The sequence below is a fragment of the Lepidothrix coronata genome, unplaced genomic scaffold (genome assembly GCF_001604755.1).
Source record: "Lepidothrix coronata isolate B3197 unplaced genomic scaffold, Lepidothrix_coronata-1.0 Scaffold7, whole genome shotgun sequence".
Lineage (NCBI taxonomy): Eukaryota > Metazoa > Chordata > Aves > Passeriformes > Pipridae > Lepidothrix > Lepidothrix coronata.
This window is the reverse complement of record NW_016690187.1, coordinates 10,015,661-10,039,155: the sequence shown is the minus strand read 5'-3', so window position 1 is coordinate 10,039,155 and position 23,495 is coordinate 10,015,661. Positions and strand designations below refer to the sequence as shown.

General features: G+C 37.2%; 2 protein-coding genes across 2 annotated transcripts in view; one reads left to right on the top strand and one right to left on the bottom strand.

The window, feature by feature from the left end:
• METTL8 (methyltransferase like 8) overlaps window positions 1-11,224 on the bottom strand; it is an 84,536-nt gene extending 73,312 nt beyond the window's left edge. The window contains exons 1-2 of the mRNA XM_017835684.1: window positions 10,334-11,224; window positions 2,760-2,829 (exon numbers count right to left, since the gene is read on the bottom strand). The gene's annotated coding sequence lies outside the window, so the exon portion shown is untranslated. The remainder of the gene's footprint in view (window positions 1-2,759; window positions 2,830-10,333) is intronic.
• Window positions 11,225-11,350: 126 nt separating this feature from the next.
• The window catches only part of DYNC1I2 (dynein cytoplasmic 1 intermediate chain 2), a 29,022-nt gene continuing 16,877 nt past the window's right edge, over window positions 11,351-23,495 (top strand). Inside the window, exons 1-6 of the mRNA XM_017834249.1 lie at window positions 11,351-11,527; window positions 13,245-13,416; window positions 14,830-14,944; window positions 15,767-15,838; window positions 18,213-18,303; window positions 22,251-22,310. Of these exons, the coding sequence (XP_017689738.1) occupies window positions 13,255-13,416; window positions 14,830-14,944; window positions 15,767-15,838; window positions 18,213-18,303; window positions 22,251-22,310 (500 nt within the window). The 5' untranslated portion in view covers window positions 11,351-11,527; window positions 13,245-13,254. The remainder of the gene's footprint in view (window positions 11,528-13,244; window positions 13,417-14,829; window positions 14,945-15,766; window positions 15,839-18,212; window positions 18,304-22,250; window positions 22,311-23,495) is intronic.

Genomic DNA, 23,495 nt, shown 5'->3' with positions numbered 1-23,495 from the left:
CAAAGATGAAATTATGAATACATCTGCTTTGCTTGAAATAATGAAAAATCTCATTGAGAAAGTGTGCTTAACATTCCACAAGTCAATGCTGTTTATTACAGTGTTATCACACACATGCAGCCATTTGTTATAGAATAAACAAAATGATTTTTTTTGTGTTTCACCGGGTCAAAAAGCAGGGGCAAAGATGTGCTGCAATTCATTACAATGTCACTGGAAAAGCTTTCATAAACATGAAGCTTCCTTTCTGTATTTATAATCAAATCACATTGATGTCAGAGAGCTCATCTAATTAGTTTTCATTGACTTAAATATATGTTTATATTTCTTAGCTGTTGTTGTCAGCTTTACAACAGTGTTTTTCATTAAAGGTTGGCAAAAAGTATTTAACCATATCTTAAGTGGACTCATCTGCACAGTTCTGGTTGCTGGGATATTCTGCTAAAATCTCTTGATTCTTCAGAACAGTTTTGTGTATGATAGACCCTAGTTCACCATCTTTATGCAGCTGTACACAAGATTGAATCAAAATCAAGATGGGAAGGCTTGCAGAATGAATCAGCAAACAAGTGTTTCTAAAATAAAAAAAATATCTGTCACAGGTTTCCAGATGATATGAGAAGTATAAAACATTGTAGGGAGCCTACCATCTGAACATGTGGAAGGAGAAATACAGAACACAAAGCTACAAAAATCCAGTAAAATCGTAAAGTCTTTCGTAGTATCGATTCTACAAATCACATTATTTCTCGAGGCCAGAGGCAGAATCTCATAACGTGATCCTTTTCCAAACCAAACAGGTGTCCAAGTAAAAGACAGTTGTGCTTTTCACCACAGTTTTTAAGGAGATTATTGATTTTGTATGTGTCCATTTAAGTGTGTCTATTTGAGATGTGTTAGGGTGGGTTTTTTTAGAACTATTGAACACCCATAATTGACTGTTGAGGTCATTATCATTCTTGGTGTTCATTTTAGCTCATACAGTTAATAATCTTAAGAATACCCAGTTTGTCATTTTCTTGTTCAGCAGTTCTATTCTCTATACCATATTAACAAAGATATATAAAAATCTTTTCTCTCTTCAACTCACTATCCATGGATAATTTCTTTGCTCTGGAGTGGTCTAGCATGATGTTCTAGAAGTTGTTTGAGATATGTACAACACATATAGGATGTTCCTGCATCAATATAGTCTAGCATCATCATTTTGGCAGCTCCTGCAGTACAAAGTCAGTTCTAATTTATTCCTAACATATTTATATTGCAATCTCAGAAGTTTCATCCTCCACACTTCCCCAGTCTCCTGACACATAGTTTCGCACATCTGGTTGTCTTTCTTTTATTTGCTTTGGACAGTCTCTTTCCAATTCAAGCTAAATATGGAATAAAATATTTTGCTTTAAATGCTTATCCTTTCTCTTTCTCTGTGGTTAGCCTGCACATTTGGTAACATTTTAGAACCTTCTATTTACCTTTCAAGCCATTTCAGAATATCTCAATATTTTTGCTCTTATTTTAGAACCTTCAGAAAATCAGAACTTCTTTCCTGCATTCACATACAAAGCAACAGCAAAGAGAACTCAGCTGTAGTTTTAAAAACTCAGAACATTGAGGTTTGATTACTATTCTGAAAGAAGTCCTTTAAAAAGGGAAATCTCAGGAACATTTACCTTTGTGCACCACAGTACAGCGCAGAGATCTTTGGCATACTGATGACAGAATCTGCAGATTCCCTTTTAGCTCTCTAGGGAGTCTTACGAATTTCAGACGCAGTAGTCCATGGTTCAATTTCTTGCTGGAATGGATTCTCCACAAGTAGGGATAATCCTTCATTTGATGCTTACTCACTTGGCTAAATTTCTGTATTCCATACTGGCCATATCAGGTTTTGCAATGCTTATTTATTTTTGCCAGAACACATTCCTGCATTAGCTGGTATTATTACCCTTACATGGTTGAAATGGCACTTTTCTTCTATGATCTTCTTTTCATTAGCTTAAAATAACTTTTTAAAGCAATTATCTCTAGGTTAATACTTCTCAGGCTTGTTCTCAGGCTAACAGTTACATTTTTACCATTTTTAGTCAGAAGAGAATGCACTCAGTAGTTTTTGAGGATCAGGCTTTCAAATATGTACTGATACAGTTGGCAAATGCAATAGTTCCTTATTTCCATTCATTTAATTTTTATCCTCCTAACTATAAGTAAGTATGATATAGTAACACCTCAAATACCACTTCCAATCTTCTTTGTTTTGAAGTTCCTACTGAAGTTTGTTTTTGTTAAGTTGTACGGTATTTAGAGCATCTTTTGACTTGACTCACTATCTGAATTTATTAAATAAAACTAGTAGTAACCTCAATATCTTTATTATATGAACTGTGCATGCTAACATACATACTATATGCATGTATTGATACATTACCTCACTTACATAATTTTAATTTATATTATAATAATAAATAGATTGTCTTATATCTCAATTAAAATATAGCTTAATTGCATAACAGAAATGTTAATGTTGCAATTTTAAATCTGTAAAAGCTATATAACTAGGTAAGATTTCAAAAGAATATTATGTTCTCTAGGTAAATACAGTGCAGTGTGGCATAATGTATAACATGACATTTTATGACATCATGGTCATATATATATATACACACACACACATATATATAAAAAACAGTAACACAGTTTAAAGAAATAGGTTATTGCACCTGAAAGACAGCAGATGAAGATGGGAGACATGGAAAAATTACCTTTATGCAAACCTTACGCTGTACCACCTGGCAGCTCGTGTCATGTACCCTTCAGCCACCACTGAACCTCCTGTGAACAATGGAAGATTCAAAACAGATACAAATCAGAACAAGCCACAGTTTTTTGCATTAAATATTGCTTAATCTTCCTAATAATTATATTTTTTGTTATCCACTATTACTAAACTTTAGTTGGCTAAGAAAATTCTAAAAGCATTTCCAGTATTTTCTTAGCAGGCACTGAATCAGAACTTTCAATTGCTACAGCACCATATAAAAAGTGTATTTAAAAGGTATTTCAGTCCAAGGCCTGACAGAGCAATTTCTAATCACTTAGCTTCTTACCACCAGCACTATTCTTTCCAGTGCAGAAACAATTCATAATACACAGAGTCACACCAGCATTCTAAGTCCTACATGCTCCAGCAAATAAAACAAGGTGATTTGACAATCTCAGATATAGCTCACTCTTTTTGGATAAATAAAAAGCCAGTAAATTTAAGCATTTCTTTTCATTTTACAGAACCTTGTGGAATTTATTTTAATAAAATTATCTCGGAAATCTAATTGATCGGTTTCCCTCAGTAATTTAGAGATAGATTTTCAAAGGCATGAAAACCTAATAAGAATGGATCTAATTGATTTTCAGAAAGAGCTGAGGACTTGATCCTGCATTTACTGCAGTTGGCACTGAAATTTTCATCGATTTAAATAAGAACAGGTTCATACCTGCAGAGACTAGCTGCTATTTATGCCTTTCACACTATCCCTTCCATAGTTAGAGATTTCTTCCCATTTTTTGTACAAATAACCTACACACTTGATGTGAAATGAAAACTCTAAGAGCATATATTCATGTCAAAACAAAAGAAGGAAGGAAATAATGATTTTGTACATACACTCAGTGCAATTCATCTTATATTAAAAAAAAAACCAAACCAAAAAACCCAACAAACCAAAAAACAAGTCACATTTCCAAAGGTAATGGAAGTTTTAACACTTAAGAGTGAACACACTGCAACTGCCCCTCAATTTTATGTTGCCTCTCTTCACTGAAGTCAATGGCATTATTTATGAGCAAAACAACCAAAACGTTGAATACCTAGTTTAGTCTCCAGCTGTTTAGAAGTCTACAAGTTTGAGTAACTATACACAGAACTATTGCTTTACTGCTGCAAGTGAGGAAAATGTTATGAAACATTCTATTGATAAATGAAACGCTGTGATCTTATTCTGTTTTACGTAGTAAAGAAATGCAACTGAGTATTTTAAAAGTATTCCTACGTAGGGAATATCTGGCTTTTCAGAGAGTTGTCTCACTGATGTATGCAAAGCTCAAAAAGGGGTGATAGTGTTAGCATTCCAAATTCATCTATATGAAACAAGAAGATAATTAGGTGTAAAAAATGCATAGTCATGTTCAAGGCAGTAAAGGATCGATTTCATGTACAGGCAGGTGGAGTGTGCACTGTATCATCTGAGCCAAAGAGTGACCGCCTGGATTCAAATGCAAAACGCCTCTTCCTATTGCAGATGGAGTTTTCCAGGACAAAGTGTTCAATAGAAAGATTACATTTCCAGTGGGGCAGAAGGGTATTTGCCAGTGTCTCATTACAGCTTTGATACAAACATCTTGGATTTCAATTAGCTTTGAGACAGAGCAGCAATAATCCAGCACTGAAACTACAGACAAATCTTTGTTTCTTACACCATTATATGTGGATTTTTGTTTCATTTGCAATAAGATATTGGAAGATTTCCAAAAGAAATAAATAGAAGGAAATAACATTCCATTCATTTTAATGGCAGAGATATCAGTTAGTGATGTCTGTCTGATAACTTTGCACTAGGAGGCGAGGGTGACATAATTTACATTTTTTCCAGCATAAATGAAAAGTGCTGAATTCCTTGAACCGTAAGTGTCCCATCAGTTCTACCCCCACTGTCCCACCTCCTATTATTAACATACCATATCCACTCTGATGCTTTTGATCCCTTTCTATGAAAAGTAATTTGCCTTCTCAATGGAAATAAGTATGAAATTTGCTCTAGTACATTTCAGGAGTTCAAACAATGGCCTGCAGAAATTTCCACCCTGTGGAGATAATCTTTTAACCTCACAAATTTAGACTTTGCAGTCATTTAAAATGTTTACTCCTAAATATTATTTGATATTTAAGAAAACTAGTATGTTCTTCTGAATCGATCATGGAACTAGGAGATTGAAGGGCAATTCTTAACCGTCACTTGAGTATCTGTGACTGATTTTGAATTAACTCCTGTAAAACTGGATAGGATTTGCCATCCTTACTTTATACCTGCATCACAAGGGTAAGTGTCAGTTTCTGATATGTGGCAGGAAGAAAAGCTCAAAAACCACTCGGATATGATTCTGTATTGATTTCTTTGTTAGTAATGAAGTTATGATCTACGCCATGCAGGTAGGATTTTAATAACACTCCAAATTATATTTGATGCCTTCCATTCAAAAGGCTTCCTTTCAAATATCAAATCACAGAGCTTTAGCAGTAAGAAATATTGCTATTGAAATAAATATGGTTAATTTGACACACTAAACAACTGAGACTAATCAAAAATAAAGATAGGTCTGTAACCTAGTAACCAGTGGCAAAAACTACTGGTGGCAAAACACCACTCTTCCTCCTGTGACACCAAGGTGAAATTCAAGACATGACTGCAGTCACTTGCCCCACAATTCCAGAGCAGGGATAAGAGCTGCGAAAATGGTCCTTTTAAGATGAATTGTTCTATGAACTAGCCACAAGGGTTTTTCTCTCAGAGAAAGAAATGCTACAAAATGCTAGATTTATCACTAAACATAAAAACGAAAACCAGGAAATTACAAAATCTCATAGATCTGTATTTTTACTTTTTTTTGGACTCTAAATGGCCGTCATAAATAAATCACAACAGCTGATCAGTAACTGTCAGTGGATATATACAGTGAATTTAAGCCAGCCTCTATAATGGGCTTTTTGTTTCACTTCTGAATTGCAGGCATCTTTAGGGGAATGAATGCAAGAAAGATATAATTCGCTATAACTATAGTGAAATTAAAAATAATTTTCCTGATTAATGACAATATTGCTTAAATAGCACATACTTCCACTGACTTTAATACCAGCTGTAAATACATTTTGCTCATAAAAACAGATCTGTAAATGTGTTAGAGCTTGGTAGCATTACTGGCATACACAATACTAACAAAACCAGTGCTGTTTACTTTTTGTCATAGCGCTATAAAAAAATTTAACAGGTTAGATGGTGCTTTGTGTATGTTATGCAGAATAAGAAATGCCAAATTATACATGTAGATTTTTTCCAGAAGAATATTTGAACATATTCTATTTACTGTAAAATAAGTGCAAGTCCCCAATTATAAACATATATTTAATATTATTTTAAAAAGTTTAAATTTTATAAGTTTTTTTCTGCAAGTATAATGTAATTGAAGAATTTAATTTTTTCAAATTATTTATTTTTTTGCAGAGTAGCAGATTTTGATTGTAAACTTCTAAAGCCACAGAAAAGTCCAGATGGCTGTTTCACAAGATGTTCCATGAGAAAAATTATATGAGTTGGCTGTTTTTTCTTTCTGTACTCACAGCACTCTCAGAATACAGACTTGAAAAGGACATCAGAGATCTAGTCCAATCTGCTTTAGCAGAATAAGTGTTCTTTAACATGTAATAGCTGTCTAATCTCCTGTTAAAAATTCCAGAGAGAAGAGATTCCAGTAGCAAATTTAACAAAACAACACCACAAACTGCTTTCTCTAAGACAAACAGGCTCATTTCTTAGAAAACTTTTTCTGACAGGAACAACAGATTTGACTCAACAGAAATCTGAATACTAACAGCCATCAAGACCCGTGGTGATGATGCCTATGTTTAAAAGCAGTTATTGAATAAAAATTTGCCAGCAGTAGAGTATCCACTTATACACACACATACCAGGAAAATAGACTTTACTTGTTGAAAATTGTATACTTCTCTCAGCCTTTAAAGAACTGAAAGAAACAGCTGTTGAAATTTCTACCATTAGAAAACGTGTGCATTTCACTGTTTTATGGTTTTCTGGAGTCTCAAAATCACATGTCATGGGAAAGATGTACACTTACTTAGGTCTCTACAAGTTCACACATATATGTTCCATTTACAAGCCTTACAAAAGGCCTTTTGCAGGTTTATTCTCTTTTTCTGTCTGAAAACACATGTGCTAATGTAGTCAAAGGCATTGAAAGATGTACCATTCAAACCTAAGCGGATTCCTTTTGTTCAAAAGGTTATTTTTTAAACTAAACTACTTGCATAGATCAGACTATCTCAAAAGAAAACATAAACCAAAACATTTGTCAAATAGATTAAATAACAGGATATTAATGTAACCAAATTTAGGTCAAGCAAAGTAGAAAGAAAAAATTAATCCTGATTAAAAAATATAATCAACAGTTTAATACGATATGACGTGCTTCTCTAGAAAACATATCTATAAATTAAAAAAAGGAAATCCAGTTGGAGAATAAAACATTAAACTAAAATTAGTCCTATGCTAGCAAGTAGATGGGTTTAGCTATCCAAATAATGTTTAGGAATTTTATGGTTTGAATTTAAAATTTTTTCTGTTAATTTTTTCATAGGAACACACACAGCAAGTTTCTTAACAAAGATACAGAAAAGGAACAAATTCTATCTTTACTTACAATTCTGTCAGCAGTAAAATGACTCCATGGCACCAGTCTTTATCAAATAGAATTGACTGATGCTGTGAATCAGTGACTCAACTAATTCTCATAACAATGTGAAAAGATTAAAATTTAACTGTTCCAGTTAACAGTTACAGCAGAATAAATATTACTTCATGATAAGAATAGAATATCAGAAGCTAGGAATCCTAAATGCTAATCTCTGTGGTCTTGTCACTTCGTCTTTTTAAGGCTCTTATTTCATTTGTAAATAATAATTAAGCACTTGATCTGGCAATTATTTAACATTTCCAGAACAAGATAATTTGATGTCACTGGATGAAAAGTGCATTGACTTTAAGTAAAATGTAGTATTTTAGTGTCCCTTAGTTCATAATAATTCTAATTTAAAATATATTTTATGATTATATAAGATATCCCTTTTGCTTACATACAGAAAAATAATTAAATCCTAATGCAAAGTTAAATAAAGTCCCTGAAAAAAGTTAACACCTTCTCTCTCCTATTTATCCTATTATCTTTTTGGCTAGTAACACTAACTAATTCATATAAAAGGAACTCTGATATCATCTTAACAAATGTTCCAACGTATTCTCCCCTCTCAACAAAACTTCCACAAAGATTAATGGGAAACAGGTGCTCAAACTGAGGGTAGACTATAGGCTGGCATACAACATACTTTAAAACCTTTCCTTTGGTCTGATCTCTTGGCAGTTCTCATATTCTCTCCTAACACCAGAGCTAGTGCAGGTTTTGGTGCATTACAGGATCCCTTAGGAAGCTGTCATTATCTCCTCTCTTAACCACGTAATAGAAAAAAAAGAAGAGAGTACCATACACAGACCACACTGAGGAAGGAGAACCTGGAATTTTTCAGCTGGTAACCTTATTTTCTGTAATCCTCAAAAAGGACCCATTCACTACCACCTTATTGTGATACAACAGAAAAAAAATATGTCCATCTAGCAGGAACAGGGAAGGGGAAAGAAACTTAATATTAGCAATGCAGCAAATTTTCTAAGCAAAAGCACAGACTAACAAATGATATTAGAAAAGTTATATATTTATATCATGAAATAAAATCTTCCTGATTATTTCAATTCCAGTAAGTCTGTAGGAGGGACTTTTAATTGCCCTGAAATATGAGGGGAAAAAAGGGACCCTCAATGGAGAAAGGTAGGCCAGCTGCCTTTTCCTAGACTCATGTACTTCCAGAGAGGACAGCACAGCACTGGCAGTTACTTGAGGAAGAAACTACCCTCTCTAGCACAGATCTTGGGCTCATGCTCCAGAGCAAATCACTGTTCCTCAGCAGCACAAGGAGGTGACAGAGCAAGATGATGGCCCAGTTGCCTTTGCTCTCTACCCTTATGATTCTGTCAGCAGAGGAGTCTAATGTTCTCCAAAAAAACAAAAGTAGAGACTCTTCTGAATCAAATGGTATCTTCCTCTGCTTAGTCTGGATTCCTGCTCACCTGCAGCAGAGACCTGATGCACCTTTATCATTCTTTTACATGTCTCAAAATAACTTCTCAGTAATACACTAGTTCTGTTTACATGGGTACACAATCACTATTAACTCTGGTGTTCATGTCTTAACCAAGCTGTGACCATCCAAGAACCAATGCACAGGATGGGTGTATAAAATCCCCTATAAGCTGTTTTCCCAGTGCTGGGTGCTGAAAGAGTTCACCTCACAGTGTAACTGATCCACATTCTTACAGGCCATTATAAAATTGGGGTTTGCTACACGGAAAGATGCCACCACCGGGAAGCTGAGGCTGGAAGAAAACGCTCACTTGTGAACAGCTACAACCTGTGTGCTGTCTCCAACCCGTCCTCCCAACATAGACCTCATGCCTTCCAGCTGATGAAAAATGTACCAGCTTACTTAAACTGAAACTGCTGTTACTTGTGAGATCCATGACTGCTAAGCCCCCACAAATTTATTTGTGCAGAGTTAGTACCCTGTCAGTGTTTGTGTCACTGCTAAACTGACTCAGGTAGAGTTATTTGAAAACTACAGCTATCATTTACAAAGAAAAAGGGGGATGTCACTGCTGCAAAAATTAGCTATTCTATTTTCTGTGTTCTAAAATGAAGGACTAATGTAAAAAATAATAACATGACCTTTAGCATATATATGTAGGTTCAGGACCAAGAAATACACTTCAGTATTGAAGATCAATTACCAAAAAGTAATTGGCTAAATGAATTAGAAATGTGAGATATCTGGTTCCTACATTCATAATTTTAAATGTAAACTTAAAAAACATTGCTGGAAAGCATCAAATGCAAAATTAATATTTTATAGCCAGACAAGAAATAAAGTAAAATACAGAAATAAAACACAGATTCCTGTTCTGAGGTGCACACATCACTTTAAGTGGTACGAGAAAATTCTGGCAAACAAATTCAAGGACGACAGATGTTAGTGGAAGTTCATTACTATCCTCTTCTTATTTCCATCTCTGGAGAAAGATGCAACCTCTTGTCTTGCACATCATACAATTTTCTTTGACACTTTCATGTAACAGTTTCTCTGAATGGTAACACCCATACTCTCACAAAATGTATGGAGGTTATTCAATGATCAGAAGCCATCTAGACAACAGACAGTTTCTCTAAATTTTCTTAAGGTACAGTGTGAACCCTGACTCACATGGAAGACTAAATAATCAACACTGATTCCTGCAGCAACTGAAGTTCTCCTGGCAGCTCTCCCAGCAAAGTACCAACCAACCTGTTCAGTTTATGATACCTAGCAGAATTGCAGCCTGACAAAGGCTGATTGCAAACGTGGCCTTTTTCCAGTGCTTGTCAGGACGAGTTCAAAAGAAATACTCACCAGGCACAACTATTTGTAGATCCAGTGATTGCAAATAAATTATTCCAATTTGCAATAGCAGAAAATTTAACCTGCTATGGAGTTAATAGTTACTGCTTCCAAAAGCTTCGTTTTGTAGGGTGTTGAAAACACACACTCCACTTGAACTATAAGAATCATCCATATTAATTCTGCCTTGGAAACCACAGTTCAGGAAGATCAGCAGGCTGAGGTGTCACGCACTTCAGTGAGATACATTCAGCAGCACCAGCCCAGCAGTTAAAAAAACAGGTGAAAGATTTTGATATAGGTTTCCACACGACGCAAGTGACAATATACTTATTTAGGAGGAGTGGGGAAGAGCAACGGCACTTGCTACCAGTTTGTAGCTGTACCCGAACGAGGTGTAACTTCACTCCTGCACGACGCCCGTGAGGGACAGCGCCGTGTCCCCGGGACAGCCCAAGGCCACGGCGGGACACCCCGCACGGCACCCTCTGCGCGGGCCATTTGTCCCTCGCCTGACGCTCAGGGCACAGTAGGCGTTTACAGCTCTCATCCCCAGCTCACTGAAGTCATTACGGCACTGGCCCTACGCCTGGCCCGCAGAGAAAACCCTACAGTTCAACCAGTGCCCGCACCGACGCGATTCGTTTCACTGATCGGCAAGGCGGAGTCTGAGGCGGCTGGGCTAAGGTGGATCCTCACTGACGCGGGTGGGCTGAGGCTGCTGGGCTAAGGTGGATCCTCACTGCCAGGGGTGGGCTGAGATGGCTGGGCTAAGGTGGGTCCTCACTGACGGGAGTGTGGCTGGTCCCTCCTTGCCCCGTGACCCAACCCCGACGGAGAGGTCGCAGCCCCGCCCAGTGGATCCCGCCCGGGCCCCGTGAGGCGCGGGCGCCTGGACAGCCGAGCGTCCGCACCACAGAAAGACTACAGCTCCCTTCATGCAACGCGCGACAGCGCCACTCTCCCTTGCGGCGGGGCGCCGGCGCCGAGTCACGCCCGGCGGCGCGCGCTGCATGCCGGGCGTCGTTGTTCTCCGAGAGTCTTCTCCAGCCCCGCCTCGCGGGAGGGGCGCGGTGCCGGGCCCGGGAAGCGCCCCGTCCCCGCCTCTCTTCGCCCTCGTTCCCCGTGTGAATTGCTTTCGGATCGCTCGCTGAGTAGCGCCTTGGGTGTCTTCCTGAACAGGTCTCCGTGTCCTTCCGCATTCCCGTAAGTTCCTGCGCATCCCGCAACGCTGTCAGAGCTGGTTTGTCCTTCGGCGCTCGCCGTAGGCCGCCGCCCTCCCGCTGCCGGCGCCTTTGTGCGGCGGCGGAAGGGGCGCAGGGGCGGCGGAGCGGGGCCGGAGTGGGGCAGGTGCGGGGGTCGAGTCGCGCTCGGGCCGCTGCTGCCCAGGGGGAGCGAACGCTCCTTCCCTGGGGCTCGCCCTGCGGAGCGAGGGCCGAGCGGCAGGGTGGGGCTGGGGGCGGCCTGGCCGGGGCTCCCTGAGGGGGAGAGACCGGGGAGTGCCGCCGCCTCCTGGGCCGCGGGTGTGGGGAAGGACCCTGCTGGGGCTGCCGGGCGCGCTCCCCGGTGCGGCCCCCATGGGGTTTGGGATGGGTGCTTTGGTTCTGGCGGCACCAGGTTCGTGCCGCTGTCAGCCCGAGGCGGGGCGGGGCGGGCGCCCCTCTCGCTCCTCGGGAATCCTTTCTCTAGGTGGGCGGGGCGGGGACCCGCGGTGTGACAGCGCGCTTTCCTGCTGCTGTGCCAGAGTGACACGGGAATGCCATTCAAGAAAGCCGACCGTAGAGTATTTATTTATTGGTACTTAAATGTTTACAGAGGACATATTCGTGTCCTCTGTAAACATTTAAGTACTGGTAGACGTATGAGGCTTGCAGCATTTTGCATTCTTGTCTGTGCTTAGGTGTGCAATGCAAACGCAGGTATTCTTAATTTTGAATTAGTGCGTAGTTATATTACTAATGCATAATCCTGTGTCCTCGGTGTCAAGCTTAGTGTAAAAAGCATTTATTGTAGAACCGCTCAGTTGTTGTAGAACCACTTCTACATTTTCTTTTCAGACTTAGATTTGCTTAAAAACAGTAAAATTAAGCTGGTCTCCATTTAGTCCGTTCACACAGTTTTTCATACCTGTATGCTAAATCTTTTTTAAGTTCTAAGTTTGGGAGTTTCCCACCTTTTGTTGTTGACCTTCTCCTCTGTATCTGAGTTAGTTATATAGCAAAACTTTTTGTAGCATTTTTGTCTTTAAATGATCTACCAATTTCTTAACAGTGTACAAAAAGTTTGGGGACAAAAATTGATAATACACATATTTTATAGTTTTCTTTGACCATCACACTTGTACTTACATTGTCTTGTAGTTTATAGTAATGCTACTAAATCTCTTAATAAATATTTTGAATCATACAGTGGTATGTAGAAGTATATATAGTTTACATACTAAGTTGTAGTGTGCCAATATTTAGCTATTGAAGTGAAAAGTGAAAGATAAATACTGTCTTAATGCTCTCCTTGCTGTTTTCAGTCTCAGTTGGCTCTGTAGCTGTACAGAATCCTATGGCAAAATCAAATACTCCCGTCTTCAGTACCTAATGTTTCTTTCAAAGTAGTTCCTTCAAACAGCATCAGAACTACCTTAAGAATGGATGCTGTCACCATGTCATAGTTCTGTCTGTTTTAAATCAATCCCTTGAGAATGTGTTAAGTGAAAGAAAAAAGGAAATAGGAAAGTGATTTTTTTTTTCAATTATTACTCTTTTTCATATTACTGACTTTTCAGGTTTCTGGTTGTGGTAAGCTAGTGTAATTTCTTTAAGGATAGCTTCTTTAAAGGAAAGCTGCTCTCTTAAAAAAACCTCAGCAAACGAAAAACCCAAAACAACCAAAACAAAACCCAAACAGTGATGTGATTTCTGTTGATCAGCATTTCAGCCATGTCGGACAAAAGTGAGCTGAAGGCGGAGTTGGAGCGCAAGAAGCAGCGATTGGCTCAAATCAGAGAGGAGCAAATCCCTTCCCTTGCTCTGGCAGGAATCCTGTGTCTCAGACCCACCAGCCAGGGGAGATTAGGAGAGGAGGAGAGAAAGAAAAAAGAAGTAAGAAATAATTTTCACTTTGAAGTTTGGCTTTGCATATGTAACTTGCCCAAAATTTAAGGTTAGGTTCACATGATCATTTGCTACGTGTAGTTCAGGGAGTGTCTATTTAATGGCTGGTGCCAGTACAAACGTAGTACTTCCATTGTCTGAGGAGAGCAAACACCTGCTGTTTTCTTTAGAATTGTCCATATGATGTTATGTATTAGTTCTGGGCTTTTTTAATCCTACACTCATTTCTAAAACTACTTTTGTGCATGTAACATCATTAATTAAATCACTGTAAACTATTGCCTGAAAGCTCTGCTTAATAAGTTGGAGTGGTGTTAACTAATTTCTGAAGTACAGTCCACAGGATGTCTATATGGATTGTCTGACCATCAGTATTATCATGGTACAAATACTGTGCTACGGTCTTGTGCTCTTTGACCCATCTATAGGGTGAATTTTAAAGTCGGATCAGCACTCAGGATGTAAGTCTAACACTTGTGTGTTAGACTTGGTTTGTTAATATTGTCTTCTGGATTTCTGTCTCCTAAAGGATGTGAATCAGAGATTTATTGCTGTTTCTCCTGAATGGAGATTATGCCTTATAAAAGAAACTTTTGCTGGAATGTTTTGGTTTTTGGGGATACTTTTTCAAGACTTCTCTGTGTTTTGGTTATAATCTGGTTGGTGTTCTAAATTAGGATATGACTGAAGACTGGACAGCTGCCAACTACATGGTTCAGACAAAAAGGAGAGGGAAACATCTCAAATTATGTTCTAATGATCTTGTAACAATGTATTGCCTGTATCTGAGATTCCACATGTGATGCAATAGCTTAGCAGCTGAGAACTTGCTCTAAAATTTGGGAATTGCTTTTTAAAAAAGCAGTTAAATGATTGTGGAAAGATACAGAGTGTTCAGCATCTTTTACAGTAGAGCTTGCCTTATGTCTAAATTAAAGAGGAGGAGGTGTAGGGTTTTGAGTGTTTTTTTTTTTAAATCTGGCAGATAATAACACAACTTAAAGAAAACTACTTTTCCTTGATACAGTCATTGTAATTTCAAAATTGTAACAATATGACAATGTCTCTAAAACACTTTCATACACAGATACATAATATTATTTCTTCAGTCTTTGCATTTTACAGTGCTTAGCATTAGTGTAAAAAAAAGGTATTCTTAATCTTATGAAGTGTTATTCATTGTGGCAAACTTTTTAGATGTTTATATATGTCTTTTAAAGACAGTACCAAAGCTACAGAACTTTGTTATTCCTGTCTATCTACAAAAAGGACCATCAGAATTACTGGAGTCAAATACTTAACCTGTATGATGATAGGTTTCAGAAGAACAAAAAAGCCCTATGAGGTCTCAAAATAAATGAAAGGTTAAATGCTATAACTTAATTATTGAATCACTTTTAGACTGACCAGAAGAAAGAAGTTCTTCCTGTACAAGAAGAATCTGATCTTGAAAAGAAGAGAAGAGAAGCTGAAGCATTACTTCAGAGCATGGGGTTAACACCTGACTCTCCCATTGGTAGGAATGTTAATATTTGTTTGAGATGAATGTTTGAGATTTTTTTGTTTGTTTTTTTGGGAGGGGTTGTGTTGGTGGTTTTTTTTTGTGGTGGTGGTTTGTTTATTTGTTTTGGTTAGGGTTGAGGTATTTACGTATCTAAAATAAAGATTCTCTGGCCACTTTTTTGGGGGAGTGTACATGTCTGATTTTAATACTAATTTGTCCTCATGGTCTTTGTTATAAATGCCAAGTGATGTGCTTCAGTACACATTACATAACACTCTTTTGTAAAATACATGTTTTACCCTTAGTGTGTTATTTGAAGTATATTAGATAAAATATATAAATATCATGTATGTGTTTTATTCCCCCCCCCTATTTTTCCTGCACATTATTCTACTGTACTTTTTCTCCTTACTCTTTTTCATAATGCCAAATTTTAGTGCCAGTATTTTTGTTTGGAGTTGGCATGTTTCCTTTCTGTATCTTTTACGCCCTTGTTTTTCTTATGTCATTTGCCTGACTGACTTTGATGGAGCGTTAGCAAGGCTGAGTATAAAAATTAACTACCAAGGGTGATGATTGATACCTGTGCAGCATATTGGTTGTTGATTTTTGCCTTTACGTAGACACATTGCTCTGGAAGATGAAAGCAGAGTGTGATAATTCAACTCCACTTTTTGTCTCTAACTCTGAAATTGAAGAGGTTTAAAGCTTGTCAGTTTGGCTCATTGGTGAGGTTCTATTTCAACTGGGTTTGTAAATAACTAATAATAATTTCTTATGGATATAGTATATCTGTGATTATATTTTCATAATTGCTTTTGCATAATCCTCAAGCATTCAAAAGCAAGCATGGAATAAACACTCTTACTGCTGGTTCCATTCCAACAGCCGCAGCAGTCATTTCTGGTAATTTGAACTCTTTGCATTGTTGAGAGAGTGCATTTGGGCTATGTTAGCACTGGCATACAACTTTTTAAGTAATCAGTTCTGACCTACTACTGATTTTGCTTGCTAGACTAATGGTTGAACACTTCCCTTGCATAAAGTTTTGCCAAGGCAGTTGATAAGACTTTTGTAGAAACTTGTATGGCTATTGGTTTTTTTCAAATCTGTGAGAGGATCCAAAAACCACAGAATAGTCAGTCCTCAAAGCAAATCATTGCGTAGGTTCAGAGTAGCTGTTCACGAAGAGCTTGGGAGTGTTGACATCCAAGACTGGTGCACAGCCCTGCATGTTGTGGTTAATTCCACTGAGCATCTCTTAACCACACCCTTCAGTGGAAAGTTTGCAGGGGATTCACTCTGTTCCCTTTCAAGATAACCAGATCTGATGTGGATCCTAAATCAAGCTAATATATCCTCCTTGGTACCTCGCAATTAGCATGCCTAAGGCACAGGCTCCTTTTCTGCTGGCTGGATACTGGCAGGTGCAGTGATCCTGTCCCTGAGCTGAAGGTAACTCATGGCTGAGCTGCTTGGTGTGCAGGAAGCTTGTGCTGGCACTGTCGGTGGAGGTGGATACCTTGAGGTTAGATTCCTTCACAGAACATTGTATTAAACATTCCTAAGACAACTCCTGTCCTGTTACCTGCCAGAGAGAGAGAGAGCTCTCCTATGGGAGGAGGGACCACAGCAATGTCAGTATGATTTTGATATCTACTGTACTTCTTATATAAGAAACCATAAGTTAGTGAACCAGAATTACTTTCGAGAAGGTATTGTAGTTGAATCGTCTGTCGGGGTAGGTGAAATTTCATTTGTTCTTTTCGTAAGATGTTGGTCTCTCAATGGGATTCCCCTCAGTTAGGGAAGGCTCTCCCGAAAATGGCTTTCCCCACAAGAGGGCGGTGCAGCACCAATGCTGGGCGCGGTTCCTCGGGCTGCGCGTCCTGCGACCTCAGAATTTCTCTCAGCGCGCCTGGTAACGCACAAAAAAAGCGATAGAAGGGCCTGTGGGCGTTTCCTTTGGGGTAAATTAATCGTGCATGGCGATAAGGAGTTGAAGAATATACATCACTATTTATATAAATATGAAGTCTGAGTATGTTTATGTGTGAATTAACAAAATATAACTCTAAACCTATAAAAAATTTCTCTCCTGTTGGAAAAATGAATTTTTTTAAAAAATTGAGGAATTCACTGTGGGTTTTATAAAATTAGGGGAGAATTTTTTTCAGCCAGAGTCATGTCTCTGTTTTGGGATGGGATGGAAAAATTCTCTCAAATTCACAATATACTTGTGATTTCAGGAAATTCTGTAGCAATCTTGCAGATCTAAATTCAGAGTTCTCCTATGCCTGACCCTTGACAGAGTAGATACCAGTTTATGTATGTAATTTGTGTTCTGTAGATTAAAGGTACTTTTTAAGGGTTCCTAAACAGTGAATGTTTGACATATTACTGAAAAATGAAGCATATGAGTAGCTTCAACACACCCCCTGATTCTTAAGTATTAACCCTAAGTTTCATTAAATAATAGATTTGGCTATTTCTAAAAAAAGTTGAAAGAAATGTCAAAATAACTTTGTGTTTGTATCAGATTGCATGATATCATTCACTAATATCAGTTGCAAAAAACATGTTCCTTTTTAAAGTGTGAATGCAGTCTTCACCTGTATGCTGAAAATGAACTGACTCTTAAGAAAAAGTTTCGGTATAGCAATAATAGACTGTTTACTGTAAAGTAAAAAAAGAAAATCATCCTCAAAACCCAACACTAGAAACTTTATTGTAAGACACAAGATTTATGTGGATTTGATTCAAACTAGAACAAAAATAACTGCATGCTGCATGACAAAGACACTTTTTGGTCCACGTTTTAGTGATCATATATTTTGAAACAACATTGCCAATTTAACACTTTCATTGTCTAATTTTTAACAAAGACTGATGTCAAAGCTGTATTAACAACTATCCTTTTTTATGTTTAAGCAACGTGATCTCGTGGAAATTACCCTTTGAAAATCGATGTCATCATTTGTCAAAAGTTCAGTTTAAAGATATTTTTTCAGTTCATTTTCTCTTAAATGTCTTTCGCTCCATGTTTTTTTTTTTGTATGCCCCAGATGCATAAATGCCAAACAACTGCATGAAAGTCCAGCATGAATTGTTAACATTGTCTTTTCCCCTCTCTTTCTGCTGTTCATTTTCATCCATGTATTTTTTTTGTTTGCCATCACTTTTTTTTTTAATACTTCATTTTAAATTAATTTGAAAACATCCTAAGCTGTGCCACCTCTGCGAGTAGTAACAGCGGATACCTGTCTGTTTCACTATTTAGTCCCTCCTCCTACCTCTCCGTCCTCCAAATCCGTGAGTACGCCAAGCGAGGCTGGGAGCCAGGACTCCGGAGATGGTGCTGTTGGATCTAGGTACGTCACCTTCCTTGGCGTGTTGCTTTGCTCAGTACTTGTATTCTGAATAATTAAGCTTCAGAAGGAGTCAAGATCAATTACTTGATTAGAATAGTATGAGGTTACAGTGTACGGGATTGTTTGGCAGAAGTGCTTTACTTTAAAATTTGAAGTGCAACTACAATAACGTGGAGTTGTTTAAACTTGCAAGTTTAAAGTAGAATGAATGTCTTGGGACAACAGCAAACTGGAAAAGTCCAACTTCTGGGCTCTTCCAGCTTTTTCTAAAGAAGGGTGTGTATGAATGGTAGTGTACTTCCCTTTTTCCTCAGTCCTAGTTGGTCTAATAAAAGACAATGTCTACAGACTTTGCATTACTTCTGGTTTTAATTTTTCCTTACTCAGAACCATATTTCTCATTTTGCAGCCATCTGTGTAACACAACTACAGCACTTGCAATCTCTCTTATTTTGCCAAAACATAAAACCATCTTAATGCAGCCACAGTCATTTTGGTTTCTTTTCTTTGCCAATACTTGCCCCATCTATTTGACCATTTCTTTGTACGTGATGATTTGAGACAAGCTGCTGTAGAGTCAGATAAGTATTTCTGTTATATATTCAAAGTGGTGATAAGGTGGGAAACACTACTTCCAAAGGGTATTTCTACTGTTTCCTGTGCATGATCTGCAATAAGAGCAGTAGCTGCCTGTTAATATTGGTAAGATATTTTCTCAGCAAATTAAGTTCCTGCACTTAAAATTTACTGAATATGCATTGTGGATGAAATTTAGTTAAAGCATAGTAACCTCAGCAGTTATCATCAGTTACCTTTGATCTTATATGAGTACTTGTTTTGGAGAAGGAATGAGTATTTAGACCACTTTGAAATATCTTTTAAAAAGGCTTCAGTGACATCTTGTATACATGTGGATCATGCATTCTTAATTATATACAGTCTTAATCTGCAAATATTCAAAATGTTAATGGCGTGAACAGCAGTTTTATGGTGCCTATTTCTAAGTAGAAATCATTATGTTAAAACAGAGAATACATCAGGCAGCAAATATGAACCCAAACTTTTTTTTAACAGGTTGCCCAGGTGTGATCTTGTTTGTCCATCATGGTAATGAAGAACCAATGTAATTGTTCCTTAACTGAGTAACAAGCAGATTTTAATTATTTTAAATCTGTGATTATTGCTTATTAAATAGTAATTTTATTTTTAAATTCATTGTCTGGAAGAATAAACAAGAAGTATTTGATGATAACTTTTTAAATAGAAAAGAACTTTTTCCATTCATACCTAATTTAAATTCAGTATGAAACAGTATGTATAGGCCACATACCTGTAACTGAACACCATGTTGTGTGGTAAATTTATTTCTACCTCATCGGTGCACTGTGCTCTCTGATTGTATGTTCTCAAACATAGTAACAGTGTTGTATGCATACATTTTCTTATGAAACCCTGAGAAAACTCATACCCTAAGCCTCAGTAGCTTCATGCATTTTCAAACTTTAAATCTGTGTCAAGATTGTGGTATTAAAGGCATGGAGGTATGAATGTACAGCTAAATTGAAGGCATTATAGAGTCCCTCTAAGAGTCCCCTTGCTTATTCTCTTCCGCTCCCCCGGGAAAGAGGTGTCTGTATCCCAGACTGTTAGTACAAGTTCATACATTTCTAACATACCCATACATTTGAACCTGAAAGTTGGACTCTTTGATATCACTTGGTCTTTTTTCTGGTATTTCACAGGTGACTCATATCAATATGAGATGTGTTAGAAGGCTTCTTCTGTGATGCTGAATCTTGTCAGTAACTCTTTTACTGATTAGTAGAACAGTATTCAGACTGTTCCTGCTGTTACTTCCATCTGTCTTGCTTTGTTTTCATCAGTAAAGAGTTGTTTCCTAGTTTGAGCCTGGTTTTTTCCCTTTTCCTCAGTTAAGAGTATAAGTTTAAGACTAGAAGTTAATACAGTTGGTTTACTTTTTGGCTAGGTGGATGCTTAATAGAACTAGTTCAGAAGCAAAAAAGACTTTTTAGAGATATAGGAGGCATTAGGAATGTGCCTGGATACAGGGAAGTTCAGGCATATGTGGAAGGATGGGCACTTCTGTTCACTGAAGCTTGCAGATAAATTCATTTAACTCAAGGCATAACAAACAACTGGAAAACTAAAGAAACAGTGGTTTACATCATTTTGGTACATATGTAATAGTTGAATTTTATCTCAGAATGTTGTCTTTATTTTAAAAGAATATCTCTGAGAAACATTTAATTGTTTATCCTGCACTGCTTGTTGACTTCAACTATTTTAAAAGACAGACTGTCCCTGGCACCACTGCAAAGGAAAGTGAAAAGAGTGCTTTGAAAGCAGGAAAGGTACCTCAATAAGGGCTAGATCTTAAGCAGGTGCAAACGTTGGAGCCTTTTAGATTTGTAGCCCTTTCCCCAGGTTCCTCTCAAATGGGATTGAAAAAGTTGAGAAAACGTTTGACAAGTATTGTGGTGATGCAACATTTGTATCTCTAGCTAAAGTTACCCTTTGCAATGTGAAGGTTTGGGTGGTGGTTTGGTTTTGCTTATAATTGAACATGAAATGCAATATACAGCTTGAAGTCTCAGGCACCAGATTAAACTCCAAGCTTAATTCTCTTTGGTCAAGAATGATAGCAGAGATGTAACAAATAAGTATACTCAAACTAATTGACTTCAGGCTAAAATCATGTGTTTTCTGATGCACAAAAGATATGAAAAGGTTTTGGAGATATAGGTGTGAAGTTATTGCTGTGGGTGGAATTGATTTGCTAGATATGAAGACAGTGGATTTATAATTCTTAATTAAACTATGATTAATACTTCTAATGCATACTTTGTACAAGAACAAGGTAGTGCATGACACTCATATTTATGAGCTTTTATGGCATTGTGTGTACATTTTTCAGATCAACTTTGCTTTTAGGAATTCTGCACCTGATTTATAGGAAAGTTACCATGTATGGGTTGAAAATGTAAAATTACTTATTTTCTTTATTCAAAAATATGGTATTTTTATATATATATAATAACATCTGAGAATTTCAGAAAAAACCATGCATGTTAATCTGTTAATCTCTTACAAGTGCGTTTTTAAAATTCTGCCCAAGCCTGATAGCAGCCAATAGACTACATGAAAATTTGTGAAGAAAGGATGAAAAATGAAGGGGGAGGGAATATTGATTTCCCCCTTCATATTTCTTCTGATACAAAAGCGACTTGAAATAGATCCATTCTGTTCATTATTCCACATGACTTTGAAACGTATTATTAATCCAAAGCCCACTATTTCTAAAAGATTTTAAGTATCTTAAATGGAGTTGGCTCTAACTCAGATGACACTTACAAGCCCAAGGCAGTGCTTAACCCATAATTACTGCAATGTCACATCTTGGAAACTCCAGCAGTTCTCTATCCCAGTGGAAATGCTTTTTTACCCCACTACCAAAAGGCTTATGTGTTGACTCATTTCCTTTACCAATATGACAGTTTCCTCCACATATTTACTGCTCTGGGCAAGTTTGCATTATGTTAACAAATCTGTCTTCATATGACATGAACAAATTTGAACAGATTTTAAAAGTAATGTGAAGTTTCTAGTGGTTCTTGTCAGTATTTTTATTTGCCTTTCATAAGAGCTACATTTTTTGCAGGTCTTTAACTTTCAATCTTTAAAATAGTTTAATTCTTTGCTGATAGCTCTGAATTCTGTGTTTGCTTCTTAACTTTTATAATTACTGCATGTGTTATTGCACTGAGTGCTGAATTTCCCATAACTGATGTTGCATTGCCTTCGTTTCTTGTGAATAATGAAATAACTATAAGCTTGCTGTAACTCTAGAATTTTATAGTGTGTATTTGCTTCACTAATCTCTGGCCTTTTTTGCTAATGCTGCATGATTGTTCAACCTGGGGTATCAGGACGCTGCATTGGGATACTGATCCATCAGTTCTTCAGCTCCACTCTGATTCCGATCTGGGGTATTGCATAGATTTCTTATATTCCCTCTTTCATATGCTTATGGATAATATGTATATTATTATACTTATATTATATATATAAGAGCCTATTTTTTCTTTAAGACTTCAAGTTGTTGTTGTTAAGAAACTGTTCTGTAAGTAATAGAAATTCACTGTCCCTAGACCTAGCACAATTTGCTTGTAATGGGAAATTTTATATTATTTAATATACATTAGATGATTATTTCTAATAACAAAACTTATTTGTGTTTTCCTTTGAGTCTTTCTTTGACAAAATGTGAACTTTAGGAAGTAATTTATTTAATATAAAAAAGTTAGAATGACTGCATTTAAAAACAGAGCAACTCCCGTCTTTTCTTATAAATATGTTTATAAAAGCTGTATTTCATTATAAGCACTTACTAGAACCTGTATTGTGCTCTAAGAATTATGATTCTGCTCACCAAAACCTTTCAAAAGGTGTTACTCTTCCACTTTTATCTTAGGAAAGGAATAGATAATAAAAAACTCAATTTGTTATAGGTAAATTGTTGGATCATTGCAGTATTATTACAGGACATACTGCAATTAGCTTTTATAGGAAGCTACAATGACTGAATTAATTTTGTGCCAGTTTTGGAAGTACATTATATATTGTAGTTTGATGTTAGCTATATCTACCTTTATAGGATCTTCCATAAACTAAAGCCAGAAAGCTCAGAGGTTTTCAGTATTGTACTCTGGAATAACATATGGATAAATCACTTGTCAGTGTGAATTTCAGGTTAACTTGCAGTTCTGCATTCTAAATACTGTGTTAGAGCTGAACAAAAAAAGGGCAGCAGAGTTAAAAGACTAGGAAATGCTTTTTCCTGCAGAATAACTAGGTTGGTTTGCAAACTTTAAAATCCTAGAACTGTTGCTGTACAAACATGACTTGTCAGCAGATCTGTTCCACTGAAAATAGGGATGTGTCATACATGTGGCAGTACTCTGGTCAAACGGAAAGAGCAAAAATTTAAAATTGCGTCCTACAGCCCAGATATTTATGTATGCGTATATTTCTTTTTGTCACAGATGTATAAATAGTTGATTTTAAATAATAATGATACAATATTAGTCATAGTTGTGTGACTTCTTCAGAGTTGAGCTTTCACTGGATTTACGTTTGACTAAGCAGTGCTGTGACAGGATGACTTGGGTATT